This window comes from Candoia aspera, chromosome 1 (genome assembly GCF_035149785.1).
Source record: "Candoia aspera isolate rCanAsp1 chromosome 1, rCanAsp1.hap2, whole genome shotgun sequence".
Taxonomy (NCBI): Eukaryota; Metazoa; Chordata; class Lepidosauria; order Squamata; family Boidae; genus Candoia; species Candoia aspera.
Window position 1 is genome coordinate 89,318,690 of NC_086153.1, and position 26,833 is coordinate 89,345,522.

The window sequence follows — 26,833 nt, forward strand, 5'->3', positions numbered from 1 at the left end:
CAATTAGAAGCATCTTGCATTTCACACAATCTTATCTTATACTTGTAACAAATTCTAGACAGAAAGCATTTCCCTCCTCTCTCTACCCTGCTTTATAAAAAGGACAGCACAACCATGTTCTGGGCAAGGAGTGCTAGAAGTGGTGTACTGAATGCAAACCTCTGTCCTCAGATAGTTCTTATTCCTCTGTCAAAACTACGGAAAGAATGAGACAGACATAGAGGTGGTATTCTTATCACAGAAATCAAAAGCTTTTGTGCAAATGCATTTTCCCGACAAGAGTTAAGAGTAACTGCTTGTTAAGTTTTTTTAGGTACAAGTGATGAAGCCAGCAGACAAAGGCATCATTCTCTGCCTGTTGTCAGTAACTTGAGGGCTTTCTGTAGATTCTGCACAGCAGTGTTCACATCTTCATACTGCAAAGCACTGCCAGCATATTTGCAATATTTCTGGGCCCTGGCAAAGTCTTCGGGAGTCAAACGAATTTCCCCTATGAAAACAGAGACAGATGACTGAGGTTCAGCTTCCATACATTACACACATATTTATTTAACCACCTGAGATGGTTTGTTAAGATCAGTGAATAGAAAATCTGTCTGAAGCTTTAAGTGTAAGCCAATACTTTGAGAGAGATTTGCCCTTTATCTAAGGCTTTTAGAAGCTTCAGTCAGTTAAGGGTAATCATGTTACAATCTACACAAAAACAAGGACAGTATCTTGTGTGTTAACCTTGGAGTCCCCCTTTTTTCTCTCAAGCCTGGAGCGCAACTAAGGCCATTCATTGATTCTACCTTGGTGTAATTTGTCCAGATATGGGATCATCCCCTGTTACAAAATAACACCCGTTCCCTGGTGGAAGATATGTGCACTGTGACATTTTATTTTTCCTGTCAGGTAAAAGAGCCAAATTAGATACCAATGCACTAGGAACTTTGAAAAAAGTAAATTTTTTTTTCTGATTTTGACTGAAGTAGGAAAATGAAGAACGTCCTCATTTGTAATAATATTATATAATAGTATAGTTGTTAAGCCTTATTTCAAATTTAATGCACCCCAATACTGTAAAAGTCAAAACAAATGATACAAGAAAAAGTTCCCATTCAGGCTTTTTTTACATAGCTATTCAATGGAAAGTACTGTCTATAATGAATGATGCAGTTTCTGTAACAATCTTAGTATCAACAAAAGCAAACAAATGCTAGCTACTATACAGCTAATATTGATTTACTTATAAGATCTGTTATTTTGAGCACTGGGGATAGACAGGGACCTATTTACCACTTATAATGATCAATCTGGGTCTTACAAAACCTGAGAGGCACATTTATGCATTGTTTAAAATAAAGTTTTGTTTGATTTGCTACATTTCAAAGGGATGAGTCATATCATGTTAAAGTACATTATAAACACAGAAATATAGCTGTCATACTTCACAAGTTCTAGTTTTTTAAAATCTCAGTTTTGGCAACTCTCCAAGAGAAAGAACATTATCTACTTTTGATGGATTCTCACTACAAGCACAGTTTTGAACCTGTGTTGCCTTGTATTTCCATTTCAACAAAGCCTTAGGAGCTGCAACACAGCATAGCACGGTAGTGTTTCAGTGGCAAGAATTTAATACTATATACAGTAGGATTTTATACATATTTACATATACATATTTACACATAGTCTTTTCCACACTTTACAGCTGCGATTACTGTGATGTACCACAACTGTTTGTATGTGTACTTGGAAATATATCCACAATGGCCTAACATTGGTAAAGGTAATTCATTACCTTTTCAATTTGTTTCATCATTACAGAATTGTTTCCTTAATTCATATATCAAATGTATTACATTATTTTTTCTTTCTTCTTTTATAGATTAGATGGTTTGCTTTAGCAAATTAAAAAAAAGTTTTCATGTAAAGGATAGGCTCTTTCTTTTGGAGTGTGTTAGTCCTTCTGAAGTGGAGAAACTTCTAATACAGTCCAATATATTTGTTCAAATATTGTTAGTTAATTGGTGTCATGTTCATTGATTCAATGTAGTTTATACATCGTAACGTTTCGCATGCCATGGTGCTGACGTGCGTTTCTGTTTGGGAGGGAGCTGCTGTGAGACCTTGTACCAAGCTCTGTATGTGAAATCAGGACAATGGAATGTGTTTGGAATTGTGTTATCTGTTCAAGGCCTTTTCCCGCAGACCATCAGAAACCGTTCGGAGCACCTGGGATTGTGAACTTGAGAAGATTCTACGGGGGGAGGGATCTCATTTGCACCGAGCGTTTTTACTTTGAATTTGGCGCGCTTTTATCATTCTCAGCTTTCTCTGTGATCCTGCATACTATTCTTTAATAAATCAGAGATCTTTGAATTCCTGCTCATGAGTCTGATAGTGTTTTAGAATAGGCAATCATTACAATTGGCCAAATCTTGTTTTAATCAGTGTAGCCCCCTTTTTTTAAAGACCCTTGCATCAGGCGTTTTATTACTATAACTGCACTTTGCACATTCTATAAAAAAATAAAACATACTCCAAATGGATTGATTTCAACAGGAGTCAAATGTGTGTTTGCACAGAGAAGTGTTTCTCAACCCTGGCAACTTTAACATGTGTGGAATTCAACTCCCAGAATTCCCTAGTCAGCATGGCGCAGAGCAACAATATCTTCAAAGCACCACACCATGTTTAATAGACAAAACTAGTTCTAACATAGCTTAAATCTGCAATCTGTAGCCTAACATCCAGGACCTGATAAATGTATAAATCCACAATGAACTGCTAAGGCTTGGCCAACGGTGGCCTCCCTCCCTTTGAAAAACACAGCATGAACACATTACCTCAAAGACTGTCTCAAGGACATTTTGTTTTCTCATATTATGATGCCAAAAGAAACTTGAAAATCATTCTTTTAGAAAACAGCCAAGGCATCAGTCCAGTATTCAACTGATTTTCTGGAACAAAGCCTAAATTAACCAATCTAATCTTATTTTTACAGTATCTACTCTATTACATGCTCTGCTGGCAAAAGGCCTTATTTATTATTATTGAGGCCTGCTTCAAATATTATTAATGCATTTCAAGCAAAGTTTTAATAGTATACATTGTAGATATTTTTAATCACATCATTTGAAAGAACTAAAATTCTGAAATGCCAAAAACACTGACACGCAGCTATGGCTTATGCTGCCTACAAGAAGCCAGACATTTTGCAAATACAAAGATAATATTCATATAATAGTTATATTCATTTTAGTCAAGCTTTTAACAACTATGAATTTTTCAGCTAGGCACTTATGAAACTGATATAGAGGCTGAAAATTTGTTTAGATTAGAAAAAATACTAGCGTAAACAGTTAATGTTATTAAGAAAAGTTGTTCACAGTGAGAACTATGTCTGCCAAAACTGTTTAAAATCCTGCTTCATGCTTGCTCTTCTGAGATTACAGAATTTACTTAAAAAGAATTTTAGCCCTATTTGTGTTTTGTATTTGTATTTAAATTTGAATTTAATAGGCAGCATCTGCTATATTGGCAGATCTTTTAAATACAGGTAGTCCTTGCTTAACAATGGTAATTGGAACTGGAATTTCCATCGCTAAGTGATGTGGTTGTAAAGCATGACATCATGTGACTACATCGCTTAGTGATGGCAATCCCGGCAGTCCCCATTGCCAACGTTATGTGAGGATCACAGGTCGCTAAGTGAGGACCTCATGTGACCTTGACTTGTAACTTTCTGCCTGCTTCCAGTAAGTAAAGCAAATGGAGAAGCTGGCAGAAAGTCAAAAGTCCCAGGCGGCTCACCAGCAGGCTGGTGGGCAAGTAAGTACTATGGAGTGCAGCCAGGTGGGGGTGGAGAGGGCTTCTGCAGCACAAGTGCAGCTGGGCAAAGGCGGTACTGCGGAGTGTGGGAAGGTGTGTGGGTGGCTGCTGCAGCGCAAGTGTGGCCAGTTGGGTGCTGAGGAGTGCAGGAGAACATGCAGGTGGCTGCTGCAGAGCAGCACAAGTGCAGCTGGGCAGGGCATGGATTCTGTGGAGTGCAGGAGGGTGCGCAGGTGGCTGCTACAGTGCGGCATGAATGCAGCTGGATAAGGGAGGTGTTGTAGCCTGGCACAAGCACAGCCAGGTGAGCACTATGGAGTATGAGTGGGTGCATGCTATGGAGTACAAGATCCCCGGGATCTCATACTTTGTAACCAGGATCCGTGGGAGAAAAAGCAGAGGGAGCAGGAACAACTTACAGGTACAACTTGTGACCTTCCCTGCCAGCTTCCCCACTGACTTTGCTTGTAGGAACCTGGCAGGGAAGGTTGCAAATGGTGATCATGAGACACTGCAATTCTCACACTCGCCGGCTGCCAAGTGCCTGGATCATGATCACATGACCGCAGGGGTGCTGGGACGGCTGGAACTTCAAGGATCGGTTGTAAGAATGGTCGCTGAATGAGTGGTCATTAACAGTTGTTAGCATTATAATTAACATTGTTAACATTATAATTAATGTTAAGTTGCTTAAAGAACTTTCTCTAGGGAGCCATATACATGAAATATATTTGAAATTCTATGTAGAAAGCATCTGGTTAGGTATGTTTAGCTGTATCAATTTTGAGCTTAACATAATGATTTCAGACTTGAATATGTTGCCTGAGATTGCTAAATCTCTATGGATTTTTTTTAAAAGAATCACTGTATTTTCTAAATTCAAAACTAACAAATGTAAAATCTTTCTCAAAATACAAAAAGTTGCTGCTAACATAATTTATAGAGAAGACCACTTAGGAATTACTGCTTCATGTCCAAACATGCCACTCTCAGGTTTTTCTTAATTCTAGTGCTAGTACGGAGTGGTGAAAAATTGGTAATCACCCATTTGGAATCCTAGATTATCAGTCTTTGCCTTAGATTATGAGCTGCTAGGGTGATATTTATTGGTAATAATAATAAATATATGAAATGTTGAAGTCACAGTCTGCACTATATCTGCTACAGGTTTCAATATCAATTATGATTATTTAATTCAATCTATAATCCCGCCTTTCTACCAGAGAGCACTCAAGATGGCTGACAATATATTGCCTCATTGTATGGAAAATGGAACTTCTTCTCCAGTAATTATGTAATCACATGATCAATTAGGATCTTCTACTAAAGACACTACACTGCTATTTTTCTCCCTTTACTGTAGAATTATTGCTTCTGCAAAGGGTTTCATATCATCTTATTCCTTATGCACAAACACAGGACTACAGTTCAAGTATTATTTTAAATAATACTGTTTTTTCCTTTATGGCCAGTATTAGAAGAGTACAAAACACTTCCAAAGGGTACCATTTTGTAACTGAAAAAATTATTTGTGTTCAGACTGGGCTGTTTCAATCATTTTGGGAGTGTTTTCTGCTTGAAACAGAATGCTGTGAACTTGGAGCAAATCTGTTTTGAACTCAAAACACTTATAAAATTACTGAAACACTCCATTTCCAATAACCGTAACCTAGTATTTCAAATGCAGAATTATGGCTTTGAACTCGATGTGTTTCACATTCGAAATGGTTTGAATTAAAATGTTTTGCACACTCTGAAATATAGTTCTTGAAGCTACGATTGTAAAAATAGGCACCTTTTTCTTGGAGTACCTCCATGGAATTCAGCAAGAATTACTTTCAAGCAAATTTATGGTTGTATGTCTATGTTTGGGTGTGCTGTAGCCAACTCTTTTCAATGATGCAAACTGTAGCCGAAAAACAAAGCTTACCTGCAGCTTGGGCATTATAAAGTGAAGGATCAACTATGGGAACATTCTGTGGTGTGGGCTGAATTGTATTACTTGTTACGCCTATAAATAATAAAAAGAGAAAAAGGAAAGTGCATATTTAGAAATATCATGTATCTCTACCTTAACTGGAATGGAATCTCTGATTTCAGAATAAGCTTTGAGAACTTTAAAACAGTAATGTAGAAGCTGGGAAGAATGTAATACTTGTGTAATATTTATGTTTCATATCTATCAGCAATTCAGTAGCTATAATACAAAAATGTGCCACTCTTGGTGCTAAATAGACATTTCTGGTAACTGCATGCTACATTCTATGAAGAGCAAAATGAGAGAAGAAATGATCTAGTAAGTAGACTTTTTTTCTCACCAGAATCTAGAACCCTTCTCTATGCTACTTAACTATTTTGAAAGAATGCTAGAATGAAATAATCAGAATCTGTCTTTGACATGGCTTATATCAACATTTTAAACTATAGATTCTGCTTTTTTGTAAAGTTAACGCCATGATCCAAAATATAACAGAAATTCTACTGTTCAGCATTGTAAATATATGTTGGGTATACATAATATGGGAACATCTCCAATTTTTCACCTCTAATTTTGCTTACGTTAATATCTCTACATTTGTTTCAGTTAAGGCTATGATATTTTATTTTCTTCAGATTATCAGTGTTCAGTTTAACTTCACTGTTATACTTTATACGCAATTCATTCCCCTCTCTGTGGCATCTGTTGCTAAACTGTTTCTTTCAAACAGGTGTATGTACATGCATGTGCATAAATTCAGAATAAACAAAATAACCTCCAGAAATTTATTTTAGGCATAACCATGGGCTTGGGCATACTTAGTAAAATGTCTGGCTTTTGAATGGAGCAGCCTTATGTTTTATTGCAATTCATTTTTGCAATTGTATTTGGATGTAATCTTCTTTGCAGTATCAGGATGCTGTCCATCTGGTGAAGGCAGAAATTCTTGATAGAAACAAGCACCAAGTCCTCCATTAGGACACTATATGCAAGTTATTTATTTTACCTTATGTATAAAACAGAATAAAACCCATCAGAATGCAGTTCTATGATCATGAAAGCCTCCACCACCATCCCAGCAAAAGAAGAGTTGCATGAGGCACTTGAGACAGAGAGCTGGGTTTCTTTTTTCTAGTTTGCTCTTTGCTGGTGAAGATCCAGGAGAGTGTGTTGAAAAGTTGGAACCTTGCTCTGTAGGACTTGGGCTAGAAAAGTATCTGGCAATAAGCTGGTTCAACCCACTGCTTTGTGATCTTCCTCTGTAGTCTTCCTCTGAAGTTGGTAAGAGGCCTTTTGCCCCTCTAGTTAACAAGGTAGAGATCAATGTTTAGAAGGCCCATGTGATGGCAAGTCTCAACTAATTTTTAGTTGTGTTTTCAAGCCTTCTTTTAGGTACTTCTCTGCAGCAAGCTTTTCTCCTACCATTGTTGTTCTGGACAAATCTTTCTTATCTTGCCATTTGATCCTCTGTTGTTCTCTAGCCAATCTTTCCATTCTCTCTCTCTCTCTCTTTCCCCATTTAACTAGCTGCATGCTGAGTCTTGAATCTGCTGTCCTTCCTACCTGGCTACAATTTAAATTTAGCTGTCAATGTGTTTCTAGGTTGCATGCCTAGAAATTATGTTACTGTTGGGTGGTCCAGCTGCCCTTACATCTAGACTGAACCACATACTAGTTCAAGAGGAAGCAGCCATTTTTTTTCTGCCTAGAGTCTTTCAGTGCTTACTTGGATAACCTAATTTTAAAGTGAGTAAATGAGCAAAACATAGGCAGAGTGTTTAATAGGCAAGTGAGCAAACTGTGATTTTAGAGAGGTATACTAACAAAACTTACTGGAATAGTATTTTAATCTAAAAGTACTTATAATTGGTTGGTTACAGGATTATATACAGGTGGTTGTTTAACCACCATTTGTTCAGTGACTGTTCAAACCTATAACGGTGCTGAACGGGTGGTAGTTATAACCTTGTACTTACAGCTGTTGCAGTGTCCCTGATGTGATCGCCATTTGCAACCTTCCCTGCCAGCTTCCCACAAGGAAAGTCAATGGGGATGTTGGCAGGAAGTCAGAAGTTGCGGTCACATAAGGTCCTTGCTTAACAACCTGCATGGTCCTCATTTAAGAACAGCAACTGGGACTGCCATAACTGTCATTGCTAAGCAGTGCTGTCACATGTTTTTTTTTTTACTTATGACTGTGTTGCTTAACGACGGAGTTTCTGGTCCCAGTTAGCATTATTAAACAAGGACTACCTGTAATGGAAGCAATAGGTCTCTCAATATGAGTTACTGAGGAGCACAAATGAGGTTACTATAGGTTACATGTCCTGCCGTAGATTTCATATCCTTGTATTAGCTTTTAGTTAACCAGTACGGGAGCAGAATAATTATCCCTCCATGGACCTTTTGGTATAATCGAGCATGTTTTTTCTTATGTGTTTATACAGTGCAATTTAATTTTCTCTTATCTTTTTAAACCAGCATGAACTGAGACTAAAATCCAATGGCACTATTTGGGGGTAGCTTCCATTCACTGCAAAAGTTCTAAAAAATAGTTGCCAGTGTTTTATTACATATTTAATGCGTCTAGGAAATGACAACAATTGAACAAGCACTGCTGAATATATACAGATCACTCACCTGTGCTATGAGGTACCTCTGCTGGAGTGTTAGCTGGAGCATGAGCTCCTGGTGGGATATGGATGCCACTGTAATTGCTTGTGGGAATATTACTTGGTTGAAATGTAGATGATGGTTGTGATTCTTGGTTGGATAGTGTTGGAGAACTGGTTTGTTCATTTTCATCATCTTGCAAGTAGAAAATAGAGACATGCTGAGTTTTTAAAAATGAAAATGCAATGAACTAATTTTTAGAAATTACTGTGTTTTCTGAAAGTATTATTTTCACTGTAATTCTTGAAAATCTTCTTGTAAATATACATACGTACAAGTAGCCTTTGTTTGGCAACTGCCTTGTTTAGTGACCATTTGCAGTTACAACAGTGATGAAAAAGTAACTTTATGACCAATCCTTGCATGTATTTATTTATTTATTTATATTTATGACCATTACAGGTCTGTAAAGCAAACGAAAGCTGAAGTAAGATCATAAGCACAGTTGCAGTTTCATTTAGCGATCGCTTCACTTAATGACCAAGTTGCTGGTCCCAATTGTGGTTGCCAGATGAGGACTACCTGTAGCATCAATATCTGTAAATCAGCACCTTCCAGTTTCACCTATTTTGGATAAGCACTGTGAAGACAGCTAAAAGGATCTTGGAATGTTATTTATTATGCTACAAGAATGTAGCAAACGTTTAGGATAAATTAACATATCGGATATACATACAGGATCAATATTCATTAGCCATACTGAAAATATCTAAAATTGAACTATGGAAGGGCAACATGGATGCAATTATATTGACTGAAAATATAGTCCAAGAGACTAAGATGCTCTGTTAGCACAATAGTGCTAAGATTTGGGCAGAAGAGGTCCATGCTCTGGTTTCAGCACAAGTAAGACTCGTTGCTTGATACCCCTATGCATATATACTTTAGAAATTACTTTCCTGCATAACAACTGCTCATATTGTTCTCCATTATAATTCTCATGGCCTTGTTACCAAATCTATTGGCTATCATGAAGTCACTGCGTGTCTAATATTACAATATTTACAAGAAGATTTTCAAGAATTACAGTGAGAATAATACTTTCAGAAAACACAGTGATTTCTAAAAGTTAGTTCATTCTAGTTCAATACTTTTTTTATTTTCAAGAGAAGGAAGAAACTGAGCAAGCTGAAAGGAATGGGGGAAGTCTTCCAGTACTCTTAAACAATGCTGCTTTTCTTTCTGAAATGCACAAAGCAAGAACTATGAGTTCTTCAGATATTCTGAAATACAAACATTTCCATATGAACTTTGGCACGGTAACACCCTAAACTTTGGGGTTATCTGTCACATAAAATAGAACTTTAAGAATGTTATTTAAAACCAATGTACTGATTTTTATCTTACAAAATCTTAGAAAATTAGTATAGTAAATAAAAGGACATCCAGAATAGCCTTCCTCAACCTGATACCATTCATGAGCTAGAATTCTCATTCTCTCCAATCAATAGATTAGGAAAGAATCAACCAAACATTTAAATATTAATTGATTTTTAAGATGTCTTATGATAAAATAAACAGATGCATCTAGTAGTTTCTCAAATCAGTACTATATATCTAATACACAGACACACAATACATTTTGTTATTATTAAAATTAAAGCTAAACGTTAGAACTCAACAGTTTTCTTTCAAGCTGAATCAAGCAAAGAAACAAAAAACCAAGCTCGGCCACCCAGCATAACACAGCTATGGCTAACTGAAGGAAAAACTGATTAGCATAAAAATGATGGATGCACGAAATGCTCCCCTCCTCAATGCTATAGATGTTGTAGAATTAATTACTTGTCATTGTTTTTAGTCATGTCAATGCCTTTACATTTACTAGCCATAATTGGAAAATGGCATCTGATTTACACTAAATAATTAGATGGAATACTACCTGCAACTTTATTCTGGAACCTCTCAACTGTAAGACTAACTTAAAGCAAATGATAATACAGGACAGGGGAGTTCCTAGAAGGACTTCTGAATATAACTAATGTAACACACCTACTAGCAAGAGTTTGTAACAGACTTTGACAACCTAAGTCTATAAATTGTTGCAGCCAATGCTAAGTTTATCAGTGACCATGCCACTGAAGTTAAATTTCAGACACTTAAGAGATGTGTGTGTATGCGTGTGTATAAGCTGCTGCTACGTTAGAGGTGAATGTAGGAGTGCCTTAACATGCCATCTAAAGATAAGCAGTATTAATGTTTAGTTACTCCAAAATGTGAAATGCTTTGAGTTCTTAATCACCTTGTTTTAAATCTTTAGGGTCAGTTTTCTTACTTTAGTTCTTGCTGAAACCACCACTAAAAGTCCCTCAACCATAATGTACATACTACACAGACCTCAAAAGTGCCAAGAGAAAATAAATTCTTAAGTAATGTTCACATACCTGTTTAAGTGCCCTAAGATTTACAACAAATATGGAAAGTTGAACTGTTACATAAAAAAAATTGGTTCATGTACATGCATAAATAAGAAAATTCTATATGCTAACTCAAAGTTGTAGGCACAAATATATTCCCCCAAGAAGCAATATTTTCTGAATTTCAAAGAGTAGGAAGAGAAAGCTGAAAGAGTTGGTTGATTAATACATATTAATTACATATTAATATAACTGTGTGAGGGTCAATAACCATTTCAACTTTTTGGAGTTCCTTGACAAAATGAGCCTGACAGATTGGGGAATGAGGATGACAAAAAAAAATAATAAAAGACAGACTTCACACACACAAACTCATATATTATTCATATTTATGGAACACATTCAGTGTAATGTTACCACATTCTTCTTCCATTCCAATAGGTCCAGATTGTGGAGTCTCTCCATTTTTTAGACAGTTATGAATATATGTTGCCTTCCACCGGGCATATTTTCTGTGCTGAACATTCTAGAAAGGGAGAATTTATAATTTAAATTTGTTAATGTTTTAGACTGGGGAAGTTCAGAATTGAAAAGTAAAATAGATGGCCTGCTATACAAATCTGATAATTAAATAAATGTTAAAAAAGCTTAACATGCATATATTGTTACTATTTAATTCTGCTACATTTTGGTCCCTGTAAAATAAGAACTTAAATATTTTTTTACTGATCTTTTAATTCACATTTTTACAGATTTATGGCATAAATGGGGACCCTAGCCCAATGGATAGATGCAACCACCTTAGATGAGGTTCTTGCCCACCAATGTACCTGTTTCCTGCTGATCTGTGCATGATACATCTCCACCCACTGAGAAAGTTGTACAATGGACAAAACGCTCAGGGAACCTTTCAATGTGGGGAATGGGGATCTGGGCAAAGTATGGCTTTGGCTGATGCTTTGTCTAGCATATTCTGGATGCCATCAAACAAGGCATATAGTGAAGTGCTGCCCTGTCCAGGATAAGGAAATAACGACTTCCTGCTCTATTCTGCATGGAGCGTTCTTCTCCATGCAGAAGGATATGGGAAGCCATTGCTTCCTGTCTCCTCCTGCATGGAAAAATGATGACAAGAGAGTAGGACTTCTTTCCTTTTGGCTCAGCACCCATGGCATCATCTGGCCCACTAGGGAAGGTAACGGCTGAACCTGACCCTCAGCTGGATATATGTCCCCGTATCTATTTATGAAGTTAACTTTAACATTAATATCATAAATGTCTAGTCAAGATTTCTAGGCTTACAGGTTCAGCCTACAACCCTAAAATTCCAAAATTGGCATTATTAAAAAAAAAATCCAAAATTTGTATTATAAAATAGAATCTCCTCTACATTTGTTATGAACAACCCTTCACTCTTCAAACCTGCCCACCCTGGCTTACTCCTTTAAGGGGGACTCTGAGCCCCCAGAGCATGTTTTTTGCAGAGGGAGGACAAGAAGTATAGGGTCATAACTGTTTGCCACACTTCTCTCAGCAGATGCTTTTTTGGATCAAATTTTCCTTAAATAAAAACGTTTGGAATGAGATCACTATTCTTAAAGAGTTAGCTATACCAGGCTGGATTTTCATCTTTGCTAAATATTTTGGAAGATGATAAATAATAAAAAAATTGTAAATTTTCTAAAATAAAGCCTTGAAGCAAGCAGTTTTCTGCTAAAATCCTCAGCAAAATGCAATTCCTTTTGGCTCGGTTAATTCCAATTTCTGTCAGAGCACTTCAGGCTTAAACAATAAAACTCTTGTGAAGCTATCATTTTTTCTCTCTTGCTGTTTCTTTTTAACCAGGTATCACAACCCAGCAGCTTTATAGTTTTCTATAATTTTTTACTATTCAGAAGGTGGTACTTTCCTAAGTAAATTTTCAACAGGAAACAGTCACAATAACAGGAATGCAGCCCAGTTCTTACGGATGCTAGGTTATTTACTCCCTGGAACATTTGTGATTGCTGAGGAGAGGAGGTCATAACTTTGAATCTCAACAGGAATAATCTGTCTGGCCTCAGAGGGGCATTAAACCAAAAATCTAGTGTGTCTATAGAACATTTCTAAAAAGCCAAGTATATAGTATAAATGACCTTTCAAAAAAAATAACCTAACCTCAATCTTTTCTCTAGCAGGGAAGTATAATGCACCTGAATAAACCATTCAATTTCTGTGGTTTTTGAAATATAACTATATGTACTGAAAATGCACTATTCAGTCTCACAAACAATGTCTTTCCTGTACGTTGCAGGGAATCCACATGTCCTGCTTCTGGGAGATTAATGACTTAATATGGGTTTTACTATGTTTTTACTAAGTAATTATTTCAGAATTACCTTTGAAATCTGCCTACATTAGCTTCATGAATTTCTGAGATGGCTTTTCATCCTATACAATTCCTTCAATTTTAATAACCAAAAGGAAAGTGCCAGAAAATGGAACACCTTGTTAAAATTTGTACTTCAGCATGTCTAGCCAAACCTCCTGTATACATACAGTACAAGCAAAATAAATTGACAGGCAAGCTGGCATGCAGAATTTGAAGCAGCTTTTACCATGATTTTTATTTTTTTCCTTTTGTCTGGCATACCTAATTCTAATCCAATGTAGCCAAAACCTAATGTCTGTTTAAATAATACATTGTCTTTAAAAAAAAATCCTTAATAAATTATATTCTTTTTATTTAAAAGCACAGATGGTTTAATAGGTACCTATTGCACTGGATTTCTTTGTAGTCACTGGAATCTCCAAGCAAAGCGCTATTTATTTCAAAAAAGTTTTATTTAAAAAGGTGTATGGAACATGCTCTGATATATTTACTATTATTAATAAAAAGGATATATCTATTTTAAAGGTAGTCAACTTTTGACCACAATTGGGACAAGAATTTCCATCGCTAAGCGATGCAGTCATTAGGCAAAACATGATGTGACCTCATCGCTTAGCGACAGCACTCCCGGCACTCCCCGATGCCATCAGTAAGTGAATTCCACTGGTTGTTAGCTGAGGAACCACCCCATTCTGGGCTTGGTCCCTCTTGGCCTCGAGCCTCAGTAAGGTAAGGGACTGCTTCCAACTCCCCCCCCCCCATCTCCCCTTTATCTTTGCCCTTTTGGCTGCCCTGCACCCTGCCTTGCTGGGCAGCAAACAGCCCTAGAACCACATGGTTCTGGAGCTGCTTGCACACTGTGGCTCAGGGGCTTCTTGGCGCACCATGGCACAGGCGTAATTTTGGGGACCAGTTATAAGTCCATTTTTTCAGCACCATTATAACTTCGGAGGGTCGTTGAATGAATGGGCATAAGTCAAGGACTATCTATACTACCTGGTTTTCCTTTTTGATAATCCCATAACAATTATTTGTCAGTGCAGACCTAATTTAGAAGCAGGCTGCAGGATCACACACTGCCTCTGGGCTGTCACTCTCTTTTTGCAGAGAAATTTCCCTGTCATGTTTTCTCCTATCCTGTGATTCTGTTGCCCTTTTTGGAATGCCATTAATTCTGGTTAGACATTAAAAAAAAACTGCCTATACTGTAAGACCCCATGATTTAGTTCCAGTCTGTAAACCAGAGTTTCTCAACCAGGGTTCCATGGAACCCTAGGGTTCCACAAGAGGTCAAAGGGGTTCCCTGGGAGATCATGATTTATTTAAAAAATTATTTCAAATTCAGGTAACTTCACATTAAAGAGGTAAGTTTCGTTCTTTATTTTTAGTTTAAGAACACTGTTGATGCAAATATACAGGCCTACACATGAAATGAATAATAATAATTTTGTAACTTCTGGCCTATATTTGAGCCTGAATGTGCAGAGGTCGGAATAATATTTCAAGGGTTCCTCCGGGGTCAAAACGTTGAGAAAGGCTGCTGTAAACAATGATGTTGCATGTCATTGACAATGTCTCTTCATACAGAATTAAGGAAATAGATTTCTCCAAAGCCCAAAGAAGCCTGTTGCATTTGCATTACAATTCTTCTCCACTTGCAACTAATGTAACTAAGTGGTTACGTTGGATATAAGTATGAGTTTTCTGATAATTAATGTTTAAAGCTTGTAACCATGATTGTTAAGTACAAATTAAAAATGTTTAAGACAATTGAATTAAAATATTAAAAACTGTTTCTTTTGTCGTGTGTTTTACAATACATGACACCAGTTACTTACCTCGTCTGTTAGCTCTCCAAATACTGTCAGGACATCTATTAGAAGACTTGCAGTATAAAAAGATTTAATCATATTTCTGGAAAAAAAAAAGATTTCTTAGAAGGGGAATAAAAAGAAAAAATTCACATTTGACAAATAATTAGATATATACAAAAAAGTTGTCACATTAAAGTCACAAGCAAGGACAGAACAACTGAGAGCCATTCCAAGTTATATTATTTTTACAACTATTCATTCTAGTAGTTTGCCAGAAACATTAGTTACGTCTTATGCAACATGCAGATTTAGGCTGCATTGCTTCAACACCTCAATTATAATATACAATATGTATTTTCTTTAGCTACCTACTTGTGAAACTGTCCAGCTCGATCTTCATTATCTGCATAAAGAAACATTTTCAATGCATAATTCTCCACATGGGCACAGCCAACTATTTCCTGAGTAATTGCTTCATTATCACCAAACTGTTTCTTCATCTAAGAAGATACACAATTCAAATGGTTATTTATCAGGCCACATATTTTAACTACAGGAACATATCAGGATTTCTGCTTCTCAGGTGGGGTTGCAAACTTCAGTCCAAATATTGCATTGTCAAAAGGGAGAATAAGGCAAGCAACTTAACAAGTTAAGTTTTACTCCTTCTCCATGCTTTAGAAATAGAGGGTATACATTTAGTAATTATAATAGAATACCAAGACTTTTGTTGTGGACTGCATGCAGGATGAGCAAGGGAAAAAATTGGGTAGCTCAAAAGCAAGCTTGTATGGGCATGTTGAAAATAACATTTTTTAAAGCTACATTTTTACATAAAGTGATTTCCTTCCTCTGTCTACTTCTTCAATCTTAAAATCACTCTAATTTTAATTTGGAAATCACCCAAAGCAGCTGAGGAAATAGGGAGTTCTACAAAGAAGCCTGGGGGTATCAGATACACTTCCCAAGCCACAGGATGAACACCCATGGTGTATTTATTTATTTATTGGACTTACAGGTCTCTCAAATCCACCAACTCTGAGTGGCATACAACTCCTCAAACCCATAATTTGGGAATAAAAACAGATGGTCAAAATTTAAAGCTAAACTACATAAAACGGAGAATTGACATTCAAAACATGTTTCCATGATCCCAGTAGGTGACACCCTCAAACCAAGAGACATGTAGATTGCTCATCCTACTAGATCTTATTTGGGTGAGCACATGCCATCAGGAGAAGGCGATCCCAACATATCCAGGCCTTGAATTAGGAAGAGTTTTAAAATTAACAACCAGTACATTGAATTGCACCCAGGACCCGCCTGGCAGCAGTACAGCTCCCAAAGTAGAACTGCTACATGGATGCCTTGAAATGCTCCCATCACTATCTGAGCCACCACATTCTGGATCAGCTGCAGCCTCTAAATGCTCTTCAAAGACCACCCATGTACAATGTGTTGTAGCAGTCTAACTGAGAGGTGACCAAAGCCTCCCATTCCAGGAAAGGCTGCAACTGGTACACAAGATGAAGCTGTGCAAAGGCCCTCTTGATCACAGCTACCACCTGCTTCCTGCGTAGGAGCTGTGAGTACAAGAAGACTTCAAACTGTGAACCAGTTCTGTTTGGGGAGGTACAGCTCTGTTCCAAATTAAAGATGGTATCTCACTGGAATCAGCAGGCCTTTAAATACAGACTGTCTTGCTGCAATTGAATCTTAACCTGTTCCTCTCCATCCAAATCTGAACAGGCTCTAGCCACCTGGACAACATTTCAACAGTATCACTTGTTCAGCCAAGAGACTGAGATGAAAAAGTGAGTACCATCACTGTTCTGATGAAACCTGACCCCACGCTGATGGAACATCTTGCCAATTGTTTTATGTAAATGATGAATAGGAACAGAGCCACAACTGGGGGGCCTAGGTCTCAGTCTCTTCCCCCCTCAACTGGAAAAATCCTTTCAGGAAGGAGGAGAGCCCTTGCAAAATGGTGTTGTTCACTCCCAATCCTCAGACACATCCCAGAAGTCTACCATGATTGATGGTATTGAAAGCCACTGAGAGATCAAGCAGAGCCATGAGGGTTACACTATACCTATCCCAGTCTCATAAGAATTCATCTACAAAAGCAATTAATGCTATCTCTGTCCTGTATCTTGGCCTGTCTGAAAGAAGTCCAGATAATTCTTCCAGGGCTCATTGCAGTTGTGGCCCCACCACTTTCTCAACAATCTTTCTCAAGAAAAGATGGTTGTAGACAGGTTGAAAATTGTCCATTCTATCAGGCTCAGGTGATGGTTTCTTGAGGAGGGGCATACAACTCTCTCTTTCAGAAATGGTAGCAGCATCTCTGTCACCCCCTGGAGGCTTTCACCAACTAGAAAGGGAAGGGGTCCAAACTACAAGGAGTTTAGTTAACATGGCAGAGAAACCCATCCACTTCCTCAGAACTTACAGAATAATTTGGGATAACTGTGGATGAAGCCTCAGCCATCTTTTCTAGACCTATCTGGCTAATTTCCAACTCTGAACAGACCAGAGTGATTTATCCTCCAGAAGTTAGAAAAAATCTCACAGCTGGTCCTTCCTCAAAAAGGGGCTGAATCACTTTAAAAGGGGCCACCAGGTGGCAAACCGCAGATGCAGTGAGAGTGGAGAAATATGTTTGCTGCTCTTATTGCTATGTTGTACACTTGATTATGAACTCTTACCTATCATTTCAGATCTGCCCTTCATTTTATGCCAGCGACAATTCAGGTGTATCTTGGTTTACTTCATGCCCTGGAGCTCCTCAGTAAACTACCTCCACCCCTACCTCCCTTAGTCAGTGAGCCAGGAGAGTCTGTGCAAGTGCACTTTCATCCGAGCCTATCACTAGCTCTCTATTCTGACAATAGCTAAGGCCTATAGCAATGCAGCATACTGCCAGCAATTCCGGTCAAAGTGACTTCCATGCCTTCACATGTGGGCTCAAAAAACCAGGAAAGGCTTCAAAGTGCAGCCACCAAGACATTCCAATTTTGGAAGGGCACATTATGAAGTACCTGCTCTACTAAATATTATCCATGGTGCGGAGATGGCACCAAGACGATATTCTGATCCTTGTGGTTGCTGTGGATCAGCATTATCAAGTATTATTTGCAGAAACTATGTGGTAAGTCTAACATCTAGAAATTTCTCCTGTGGAACGTCCACTAACACTAATAAACATTACTGTTGATTTTGAAGAATACATTTAATCAGCAAGTTTTTGCACTGTTTATATATAAGGGATTATAAGCAGCACAAGTTGTAATACTTGTTTGGGCACTATATCATGCCAAGATATAATCTACTACCAAGCAAAAAAATCTTCTGTTTCTAAAAAGGTTGCTATTTTTAATTTCATTCATATTATAATCTATAAATATTAGAAATCCTTATTTAAAGAAAATGAAAGTAAAAAATCCAAAATGCTCAAATAACTTCATTTTATGCCACAGCATTAAATCTTGCAGTTAATAAATTCAGTTAAGTTCTATTCTAGCTGTATGATAATTTACCTTCCCACTCTACCCTAAGGTATGTATAAACATTCAATAATATTTAATGCATAACATAATTCATGCCAATGAATTCAATAGAACTATATAGTTACCTCTTGTGAAACAGTATGAAACATTTAATATAAAGATTTAATGAAATGGAGAGTTCATAGCTAATTTAACTGTGCCAATGACCTGAAGATTTACAGGAATGCTTAATCAAGCAGTATATTGCAATTCAAAGAGCTCTTTTCAAAGATGTTACAGAGTACAAAAAGCCTCAGGTTTCCTGATGAACTCAGTAAAGTAAATAACCCTGTACAGTTACAACAGGTGGATGTAGGGCTCCTGAACAGCATCACTGTTGGAATTTAGGGAAACCTTAGTTTATCCTTACAAAACACCACCATGGATATTATGCTACCCTTAAATTTCCTATGTTGCCAAAAAGATTGGAAAAAAAGGGGGGGGGTGATGACTTAGTATGACTTTTAACATTTAGAGGCCAGAAAGCTATATACCACTGATGGTGCTGGCAATGTACAAAAGTCCAATTTAAATCACACTCTATTTCTCCTAATTAATAGATCAGGAATGTCTTATACAGAATATTCACTCTATCATTAAACTTCCAGTGCTTTCAAACAATTGTAAGAAAAATATGGGAACATCTTCTTTGTCACTGAATGGACAAGGCTGTGTATATGTGGCAAATTCCACAGGAGGGCAGAATGTTGCGGTGAGCACAGAAACGTAACTGCAAGACTTAAGTCTGCAAAAAGATGTTGAAACTTATGTTATCAATGCCTTATTAAACCCCAGAATCAAAAATCTTATTTATCTGCCTGTTTTCTGAGAGTAGGCCCTCAGTTTCCTTATTCATCCCATTAATATCAAATTCAGAATTATGTAAGAGATTCCAAACATAACACTGGTCTGATTCATATAGATTGTTATGTTTTGCATAGAACTAAACTTGCACCTGGGTGAAAATTTTATCCTTAGCCAAAACCCACACATGCACACTTCCAAAAGTATTAATAAAAACCTTTATTACAGCTCAGATTTTATAATTCTGTACGTCATTCCAGATATAATATGTTGCACATTTGGCTAAACCTTCAGTGAAATGGAAATTGGTGATGTACATCTGAGTATGTTATTTGTATTACGATTTCAAAAGTTGTTAGCCAGTGTCACCACAGTGAGATGGGCAGACATATAAATCTAACATAAATAAATAAATAAAATATATTCATTAGATCCGTTCACAGATTATATTTTTCCTGGAATGGGGAGTTGTAAAAAGAAAACTAGAAAGAAAAAAATACTGTGGGAAATTGCTTTCATTGGCAAATCACAAACCCATGTGCATTTAGTTTCACACGTGACAATTCATAGTCAAGTTTTTATCCACATGAAGCAGTAAAAGATAGAAATGGCTCTTTTCAAAATAAAGAAGTTATACTCCTACTTAAGAATAGATATACTGCAACTTCTTTCATGTTTTTATTAATATCAACAACATAGCAACAAACTTACAGCTTCAAGCTGATCCATGAGTTTGCATAAGAATTTACGACATTCTGGATTTTTACTATCAATCTTCATACCTGTCTGCATAGCATACAAACGACCTGTAAAAGAAAAAGACTCAATGACGACTTCAGAGGAATTTCTTATTTTATTTAGGTTAGATACTGCCCAAGATATGGCCAATGATGCCAAGCCCTGTGAGATAGGCAAACTCAGGAAACAAGAACCACTTGGATTTCTGGAAAGGTCTTTGTTGCTAGTATGGATAAAGCATAACAACTGGAAAGCCTGCTACAGTAATTCTCCAAATCAACTTACACCTAGCATAATCAAGATGGAGTTACTCTAAGTGTCTCTTTTGTAACAGCCCTGTTTCCTTCTCCATGTTCCCAGGGCTTGCTAGATATTCCATCACAAATGGTGAACACGCTGCTAGCTACACTTCAGCACAAGCCCATGTGCATTTAGTTTCACACATGACAATTCATACTCAAGCTTTCATCCACATGAAGCAGCAAAAGATGGATATGGCTCTTTTCAAAATAAAAGGCATAAAATGTTTGGATGGTAACATATACAGAATTTATTAATATCAATGCCTTATTTGCATTAAAGGTCTAACCGAAAGCATATAAAGATACAAGTATTTGAAAGCAGTGTTCTATAACTCTTGAATTATTAATGCGGAACAACAATGTAGGTGGGATATAAATAGTTTCTCTAGGAACACCTTAGAGATGGGTATTCCCAGTGGGAATTTTTTGTTTCCACAGTTGATTCTTGTAGTGTTTTACAGATTGCTTTGGAAGGACAACCCAGTTTAAAAAACTGTCCATGTTGCAGAAAGGGATATACAAGGAGAAATATAGCCTTAAACCCCCTTGGGTTCTATGGCAGAGAGAGAGACCGGCTGGCCCCCTTCCCACATTTACCTAAATATGGTTTTGGCTTTATTTAGCACATTATAATGAGGTTACACTAACCTGAACAAAATTATGTTTCATTTATTTGTGACAAGAGCATGTCCATAAAAATGGCTGAGCCAAAATCCAAACAATATTTACCTTTATTAATTGATTAAACACAGAGGGGATAATGATAATGATAATAATTTTATCCTGCCTTAACTCAAGGCAGCAAACATACCTAATATTCCTGTCTCCTAATTTCCCTGCAACAAGAAGTCTGTGAAGTGGGTTGGGTTGGGTTGAGTGAGAGTGACTGGCCCAAAGTCACTAAGCTGGATTTCATGAAGAAGGGAGTCCTAGAACTCACAGTCTCCTGGTTTCTAGGATAGTAGTTTAACCACTACACCTAACTGGTTTAAGATTAAACAAGATTAAACAATTGAACTGTATTAGTAATAAACTCTTAAGATGTGTTAAAAGAAATTGTGAAAATGCAAGCATTGTCATAGCATATATTATCCAGATCCTCCCTGACTCCCATTATATGGTTTCCAAATACAGTACAGCTTTCAATCTTCATATGAGGAGTATCTCAAAACAAGTGGTATAAAAGCTGATTCATCTACTATATAATCCTAGTCTGATGTAATAACTGTATTGTTTTAAGGATGTAACAAACTACTATTATTTCTAGTAATATGAGCTATTGATATCACTTAAGTGTGAAAACCTGTTCCAATGTGAATACTGCTTTCTCAAAGTGAATCTGAGAATGTCTTGAACAGTCTGAATAAATGGTACCTTTCAACAGTTGACTGACGTTCAGACATTTCAATTTTCTACAGAGCAAATGGAAAATGACACATATGAATGACATTGGGAAATGAAACCCTAAATTGGATTTAATCCAAAAGCCTGAATACGATCTACAGTTTTTCTTGGAATACTTACAGATTTGCCATTAAATGGACAAAAACTGGGAGATTTAACTTGCAATTAAACTTTAGCTGTAGCATTAATCTGACTGAGATCTTCACATCACTTGCTCCATAGTAATTTTTACATACTAGCATGAAAGGAAAACAATTCTATTGTTCTATGAAACAAACAAAAACCTTCCAATGTGTGATTAAAACCAGAAAGTAAAAATAGAAATCCCCACACTCCTACATTCCTTTATTTACTATTAACTACTAAGTTAATCTATTTTAATTCTCTAGAGTTAGAGCATTAAAGTGTACCAGCAGTCATTTTGGAAGAAATGCATTATTTCAGTAAGTATTTTCTAAACTAGAAGAGGCTAAAGTGACAACTTAGAAACAGACTGAATTGTGCTTTCATGTTAACTGCAAAGATTCTCAATTCAACTATAATTCTCTCCATTTATTTTTTTAGTGAGGAAATGTATATGGTCACCCATCTTAATATACTAATATTTTAGGATAAGAGGCATGGGACTGCAGTTTCTAAGCTGGGCCCAGTTAATTCCTTGTTGTTGAGGGATACAGTAAGGTGAAACAATTTGAAACTGCATCAAAAATGCACTAGGGTTGTGTATGCTTTAAAGATGATTCAGAAATTTTATTTCATATCTTGCACAAATGCAAAGCAATCATCATCATCAGGCTGCTTTAATGAATAGCAGAGAGGTGTTGCACTCATGCAAGATCAGAAGCATATCTTCCAAATAATTGTTGAAATGTGTATAGCCCTAAAATAAATACTGGGAACAATAAAGTACAGAAGAACAAGCTGTTCTCCAAAGGCAACAGCTTACTTTATGAAACAGTTATTCCAACAATGAGTAAGATATTTTACCATAATCAAAATTTTGAAAGCCTGAAATACAAAAAATGGGCAGAACTTAACAACAGAAGAGCAATTGTTTTCATCCTGCCTTTCTATGTATCACTTCTATCTGCTTTGTTCAGAGAATGCACAATAAAATACTATACAACTGACAAGACCAGAAGCCTGTTATTCCAAAAATTATACAGGCTCAGTTACTACCAGCATCTTGAATTGAACCCAGAAGCACACTGGCAACCAATGAAGCTTGTTTCGCAGCAGAGGTGTCACATGCACCAAATGAAAGATGTCCATAACTGTCTGTGCCCCCATATTTTGCATCAGCTGAAGCTTCCAGATGCTCTTCAAGAGCAACCCCATATAGAACACATTGCAGTAGTCCAATTGGGAGATGATCAGGGTGCGAGTGACAGTGAGCACAATAGCCTTTGCACTGAGGCACTTCCCTGAGGTACTAAAATTATTTCCATAAAGTTAACAGATTCACCATAATTGCTTAAACACCATATCAACATTAGCAAATAAAACTGTCGCTTACTACTTTTGTAAAGAAAAAAGGGAAACAAGCTTTCTGCTGATAACAATACAGCTAATATGCCATACTCAAGAAGGCTTTAGGGAACAATCCTCTAGCAGAAAAATGACAAAGTGAAGAATGCTTTTAAAAGCAGAGATACAGTCAGACAAAGGTTTACTTTTCAAACAAAAATGTAAACAAGTTTCCAAGAATATGCTCAACCATCTAGATATCCATAACACAGCCCTTCAATCCAGGTCTAAATTGTATCAATAAATTTGGATAGTGGAATGAATTTTACTATAAGGTGGCGTTTCCTGCCAATCCTCTGTCAAGCAATCTATTCAACAATGGAAACTCTTGTAAGATTTTGGAGAATGTAGTTGGGGGCTGCCAGAAAGGTGACTTTTCAATTCTTTTTAAGTACTTTTTCAGATTGAACCAGTAATTTCTTTATCATCATATGCATATCACCAAAGTGATTTATTTATTTAGGACAAATGTTTAGAATGCAATAACCCTTGGTTCTGGATACAATATGGATGTACTTGTAAGTTAAGTCTCCCATGAGCTGAGCTTGACTTCTGATGGCTACACAGACATGCCGATGTTGCTTTCTTGGTAGAAATATGGAAGTTTTGTCATTGTCTTCTTCAGATTTGTTTTTACTTCTCAGTCTAGTCTACAGCACTGGTATTTCCTGGAGGGTCTTCCACCCAAATACTACCCAGTCATAACTTTTCTTAACTTTCAAAACCAGACTCCTACCCACTATCTATTCATACTTACTTGGGGCTAAACCTGATCGAGCTCAGTAGTAATTTCAAGTAACTTTCTTATTTTTTTTTGAGATCAGTCATATCAAGTACTGCTCACCTGCTTTATTACAAAAACTGTAATAATGTATTATGTTGAACATATATTCACTTTATTAATATTTTCAATATATCACACATTTGACAAATGAAGTCAAATAAGCTCATTATATTCTTGCACATGCTAGCTGGGTATGTTCTCATATTTCATCTTTTTGATGACAAAAAATAAGGAAATGTGAGACAAATAAGCATGATGTTTGGCAGACTGAGATTGTACTCTTGGACCAAATAACTACAGATATTTAGTATCCTGCAACATTTAAGTCTTCAGTAATGCTTGTTTAAGCAGCCAGCTGAATCAATAGCAATACTTCTAAACATGATGCAAGATCTACAATAACATGGACTATTTTTAGTATTACTTTTCAGTAATTTTCAGAGTCCAAGTATTAAATATGGAAAGTAGTGCTACAAACAGCATTAAGACAGCTGAACAAAGAAACAAGAGTATGGTTAATTGCATATTTATTTATTCACTTTCTATCCCACCTTTATTTTTTTTATAAATAATGTAAGGCAGCAAACATATCAAATACTCCCTCCTCCTCCTATTTTCCCCACAACAACCACCCTATGAGGTGAGTTGGGCTGAGAGGGAGTGACTGGCCCAAGGTCACCCAGCCAGCTTTCATGCCTAAGGCGGAACTAGAACTCACAGTCTTCTGGTTTCTAACCCATTTCCTTAACCTCTAGACCAAACTGGCTCTCATATACTATATGCAGGAGTACACTCTATTTCTTTTACCTATGAGCTGCATTTGATTATACTTCCCTTCGTTTCAAATTATTAATTACTTTGTGTTCACCACCTTTTACTGGGAAACACTGTTATAGTCATGCCATGCTTTTGAGAGCTCAAAATGCTTCTCACGTCCCCTGGTTGTCAAGCCTGACCTTGTCAGCATTCAGACGCCAAGCAGGGTCAGTCAGACCTAGTTAGTTCTTGGGTGAAAAACCTCCAGGGAATACCAAGGCCGTTGCCTTAACTTTCCAGAGGAACACAATGGAAAACCATTTTCTGCACTGTCACCAAGAGAACTTCACGGACTCAATGAAGTTACCAAGAGTCAAAAGGAGGCTTTACTCACAACACCGTGGAGGGTCTGGGACCACGTGACTCACAGAAACCAAGATCTCTTGCGCCGGCCACGACTCTACCCGCCCGCCCTAATGATAGTAGGCATGCGCAACGTGACAAGGGGCAGGGTCGGTCCCGGTTGTTCGTCGTAAGACACCCAAAGCGATCATCAGCGGAGCTTCGCCGACTGTTAACCCCCCTCCCCTAACTTACAATAATACGCTACTACAGGTTCACGCTTGTCGAGTTCCTGCGCGGTTCGCAGGTAGTGCTGAATAGGCTTGAACTGGGGGGGTAGCGGTGGAAGGCCCAAGGCAGCCATGGCACCAAAGCTTCACTTCAAGGCAGGCAGCTCGGTAGCACAAGCAGCCGCCACTGCTACCACTCTTCCTATGGCCTACTACTCAAGGGCTTCCGCTTCCGGGGCGGGAAATCAAGAACGGGCTCCAACCAACTCCTTTCAAGTGCGCATGCGGACTAGGGCATGGGTGCGAGTAGCGGCACCTGGGTGCGCGGATGCGGGCCGAGCGAACAAAGAGGCTGTACCTTCTATGGTTTGGCCATGAAACGTCCGGCTCCTTTTTGGAAATAGGAACCCTCCATTTGCGGGTAAAGAGAGATGGAAAGGCAACGGCAGAAGCAGGAACATGAAATCAAGCGCTCTTCAAGGAAAGAAAAAGTATGGTAGAAGATAAAAAGGAATTCTTATTTTTTGCAGGCAGTTAGGGTTCACAACATTTTCTGACAGAAATAAATTGTTTTGCTAGGGATGCGCTGATGGAAAGGCTTCCTTTTTTCTCTATATGCTCTCCTATTTTGATCTTATTTTTGTTTCCATGGGGGGCAAATTTATTAGTTAAGTTATTGGATCTCAGTGAGCATTGTTGCAAGACAGACACAAAAGAAAAACATCTGAAAGAAAATTTTCTTGGTAGGCAGGCAGTCTCTTTCTGGCAAGAATTTCTGTGTTTCGCAAGGACAGCAAAATTGGTCTGTATCAGTGTTTCTCAACCGCAGCACTTCAAGATGTGTGGACTTCAACTCCCAAAATTCCCCAGGTTGCTCAGGTTGAGAAGTTGCTGAGATTGAGGTTGGGAAACACTGCTGTAGTTAACAGAAATGCTTTGTTTCGTAGTACTGTAACATTAATACAAACGTTCAGAAGGGGGTTGGCATTTCAACTGCCATTTTTTAAATGTTTCATATTTGTCCCTCTGAGCAGAAAAAAAGAAGGGCTGCTTGCAAGCACTTCTCAGGAGTAAAAAGGTGAGTGTCAAGGCTCTCATCAATTTTCATTAGGCATTATTTTAATCACCTTGATATTTACTGCTCTTCCATTCATTAAAACTAAGCTGCCTGTTAGCACACTGGAAAGTCTATATAGTTATAATAACTGACTTTTTTTCTGCCATTCTAAATGAACATCACCCCCCATTTCTCTTTAAAGGTGATTGCTGTCAGAGTAGGGATGTAAAACTCAAGTCTAACCTCAGGGGACTGGAGGTAAATATGTCAAGATGGCAGCTGTGATTACACAAATTAAGCCCCACCCTTTTTTGTGTGTCATACATGTGATG

At 37.4% G+C, this 26,833-nt stretch overlaps 1 protein-coding gene across 1 annotated transcript; it reads right to left on the reverse strand.

Annotated features, from left to right (window-relative positions):
* Positions 1-116: 116 nt before the first annotated feature.
* On the reverse strand, positions 117-25,671 carry VTA1 (vesicle trafficking 1). The gene is made up of 8 exons (XM_063309272.1): positions 25,470-25,671; positions 20,073-20,167; positions 15,379-15,506; positions 15,031-15,106; positions 11,239-11,347; positions 8,432-8,599; positions 5,744-5,824; positions 117-490 (listed from the first exon to the last, which is right to left on the reverse strand). Exons 1-8 carry the CDS (start codon positions 25,576-25,578, stop codon positions 345-347), a joined length of 912 nt encoding a protein of 303 aa, XP_063165342.1. The 5' UTR covers positions 25,579-25,671; the 3' UTR covers positions 117-344.
* Between the last annotated feature and the right edge of the window lie 1,162 nt (positions 25,672-26,833).

Coding starts and splice junctions, on each gene's coding strand:
- VTA1 (XM_063309272.1), bottom strand. CDS start 25,578: ATGGCTGCCTTGGGCCTTCCACCGCTACCCCCCCAGTTCAAGCCTATT. Junction 15,107..15,378: donor CGAGCTGGACAGTTTCACAA/GTAGGTAGCTAA, acceptor TTTTTTTTCCAG/AAATATGATTAAATCTTTTT. Junction 8,600..11,238: donor TGGAATGGAAGAAGAATGTG/GTAACATTACAC, acceptor TCTACTTGCAAG/ATGATGAAAATGAACAAACC.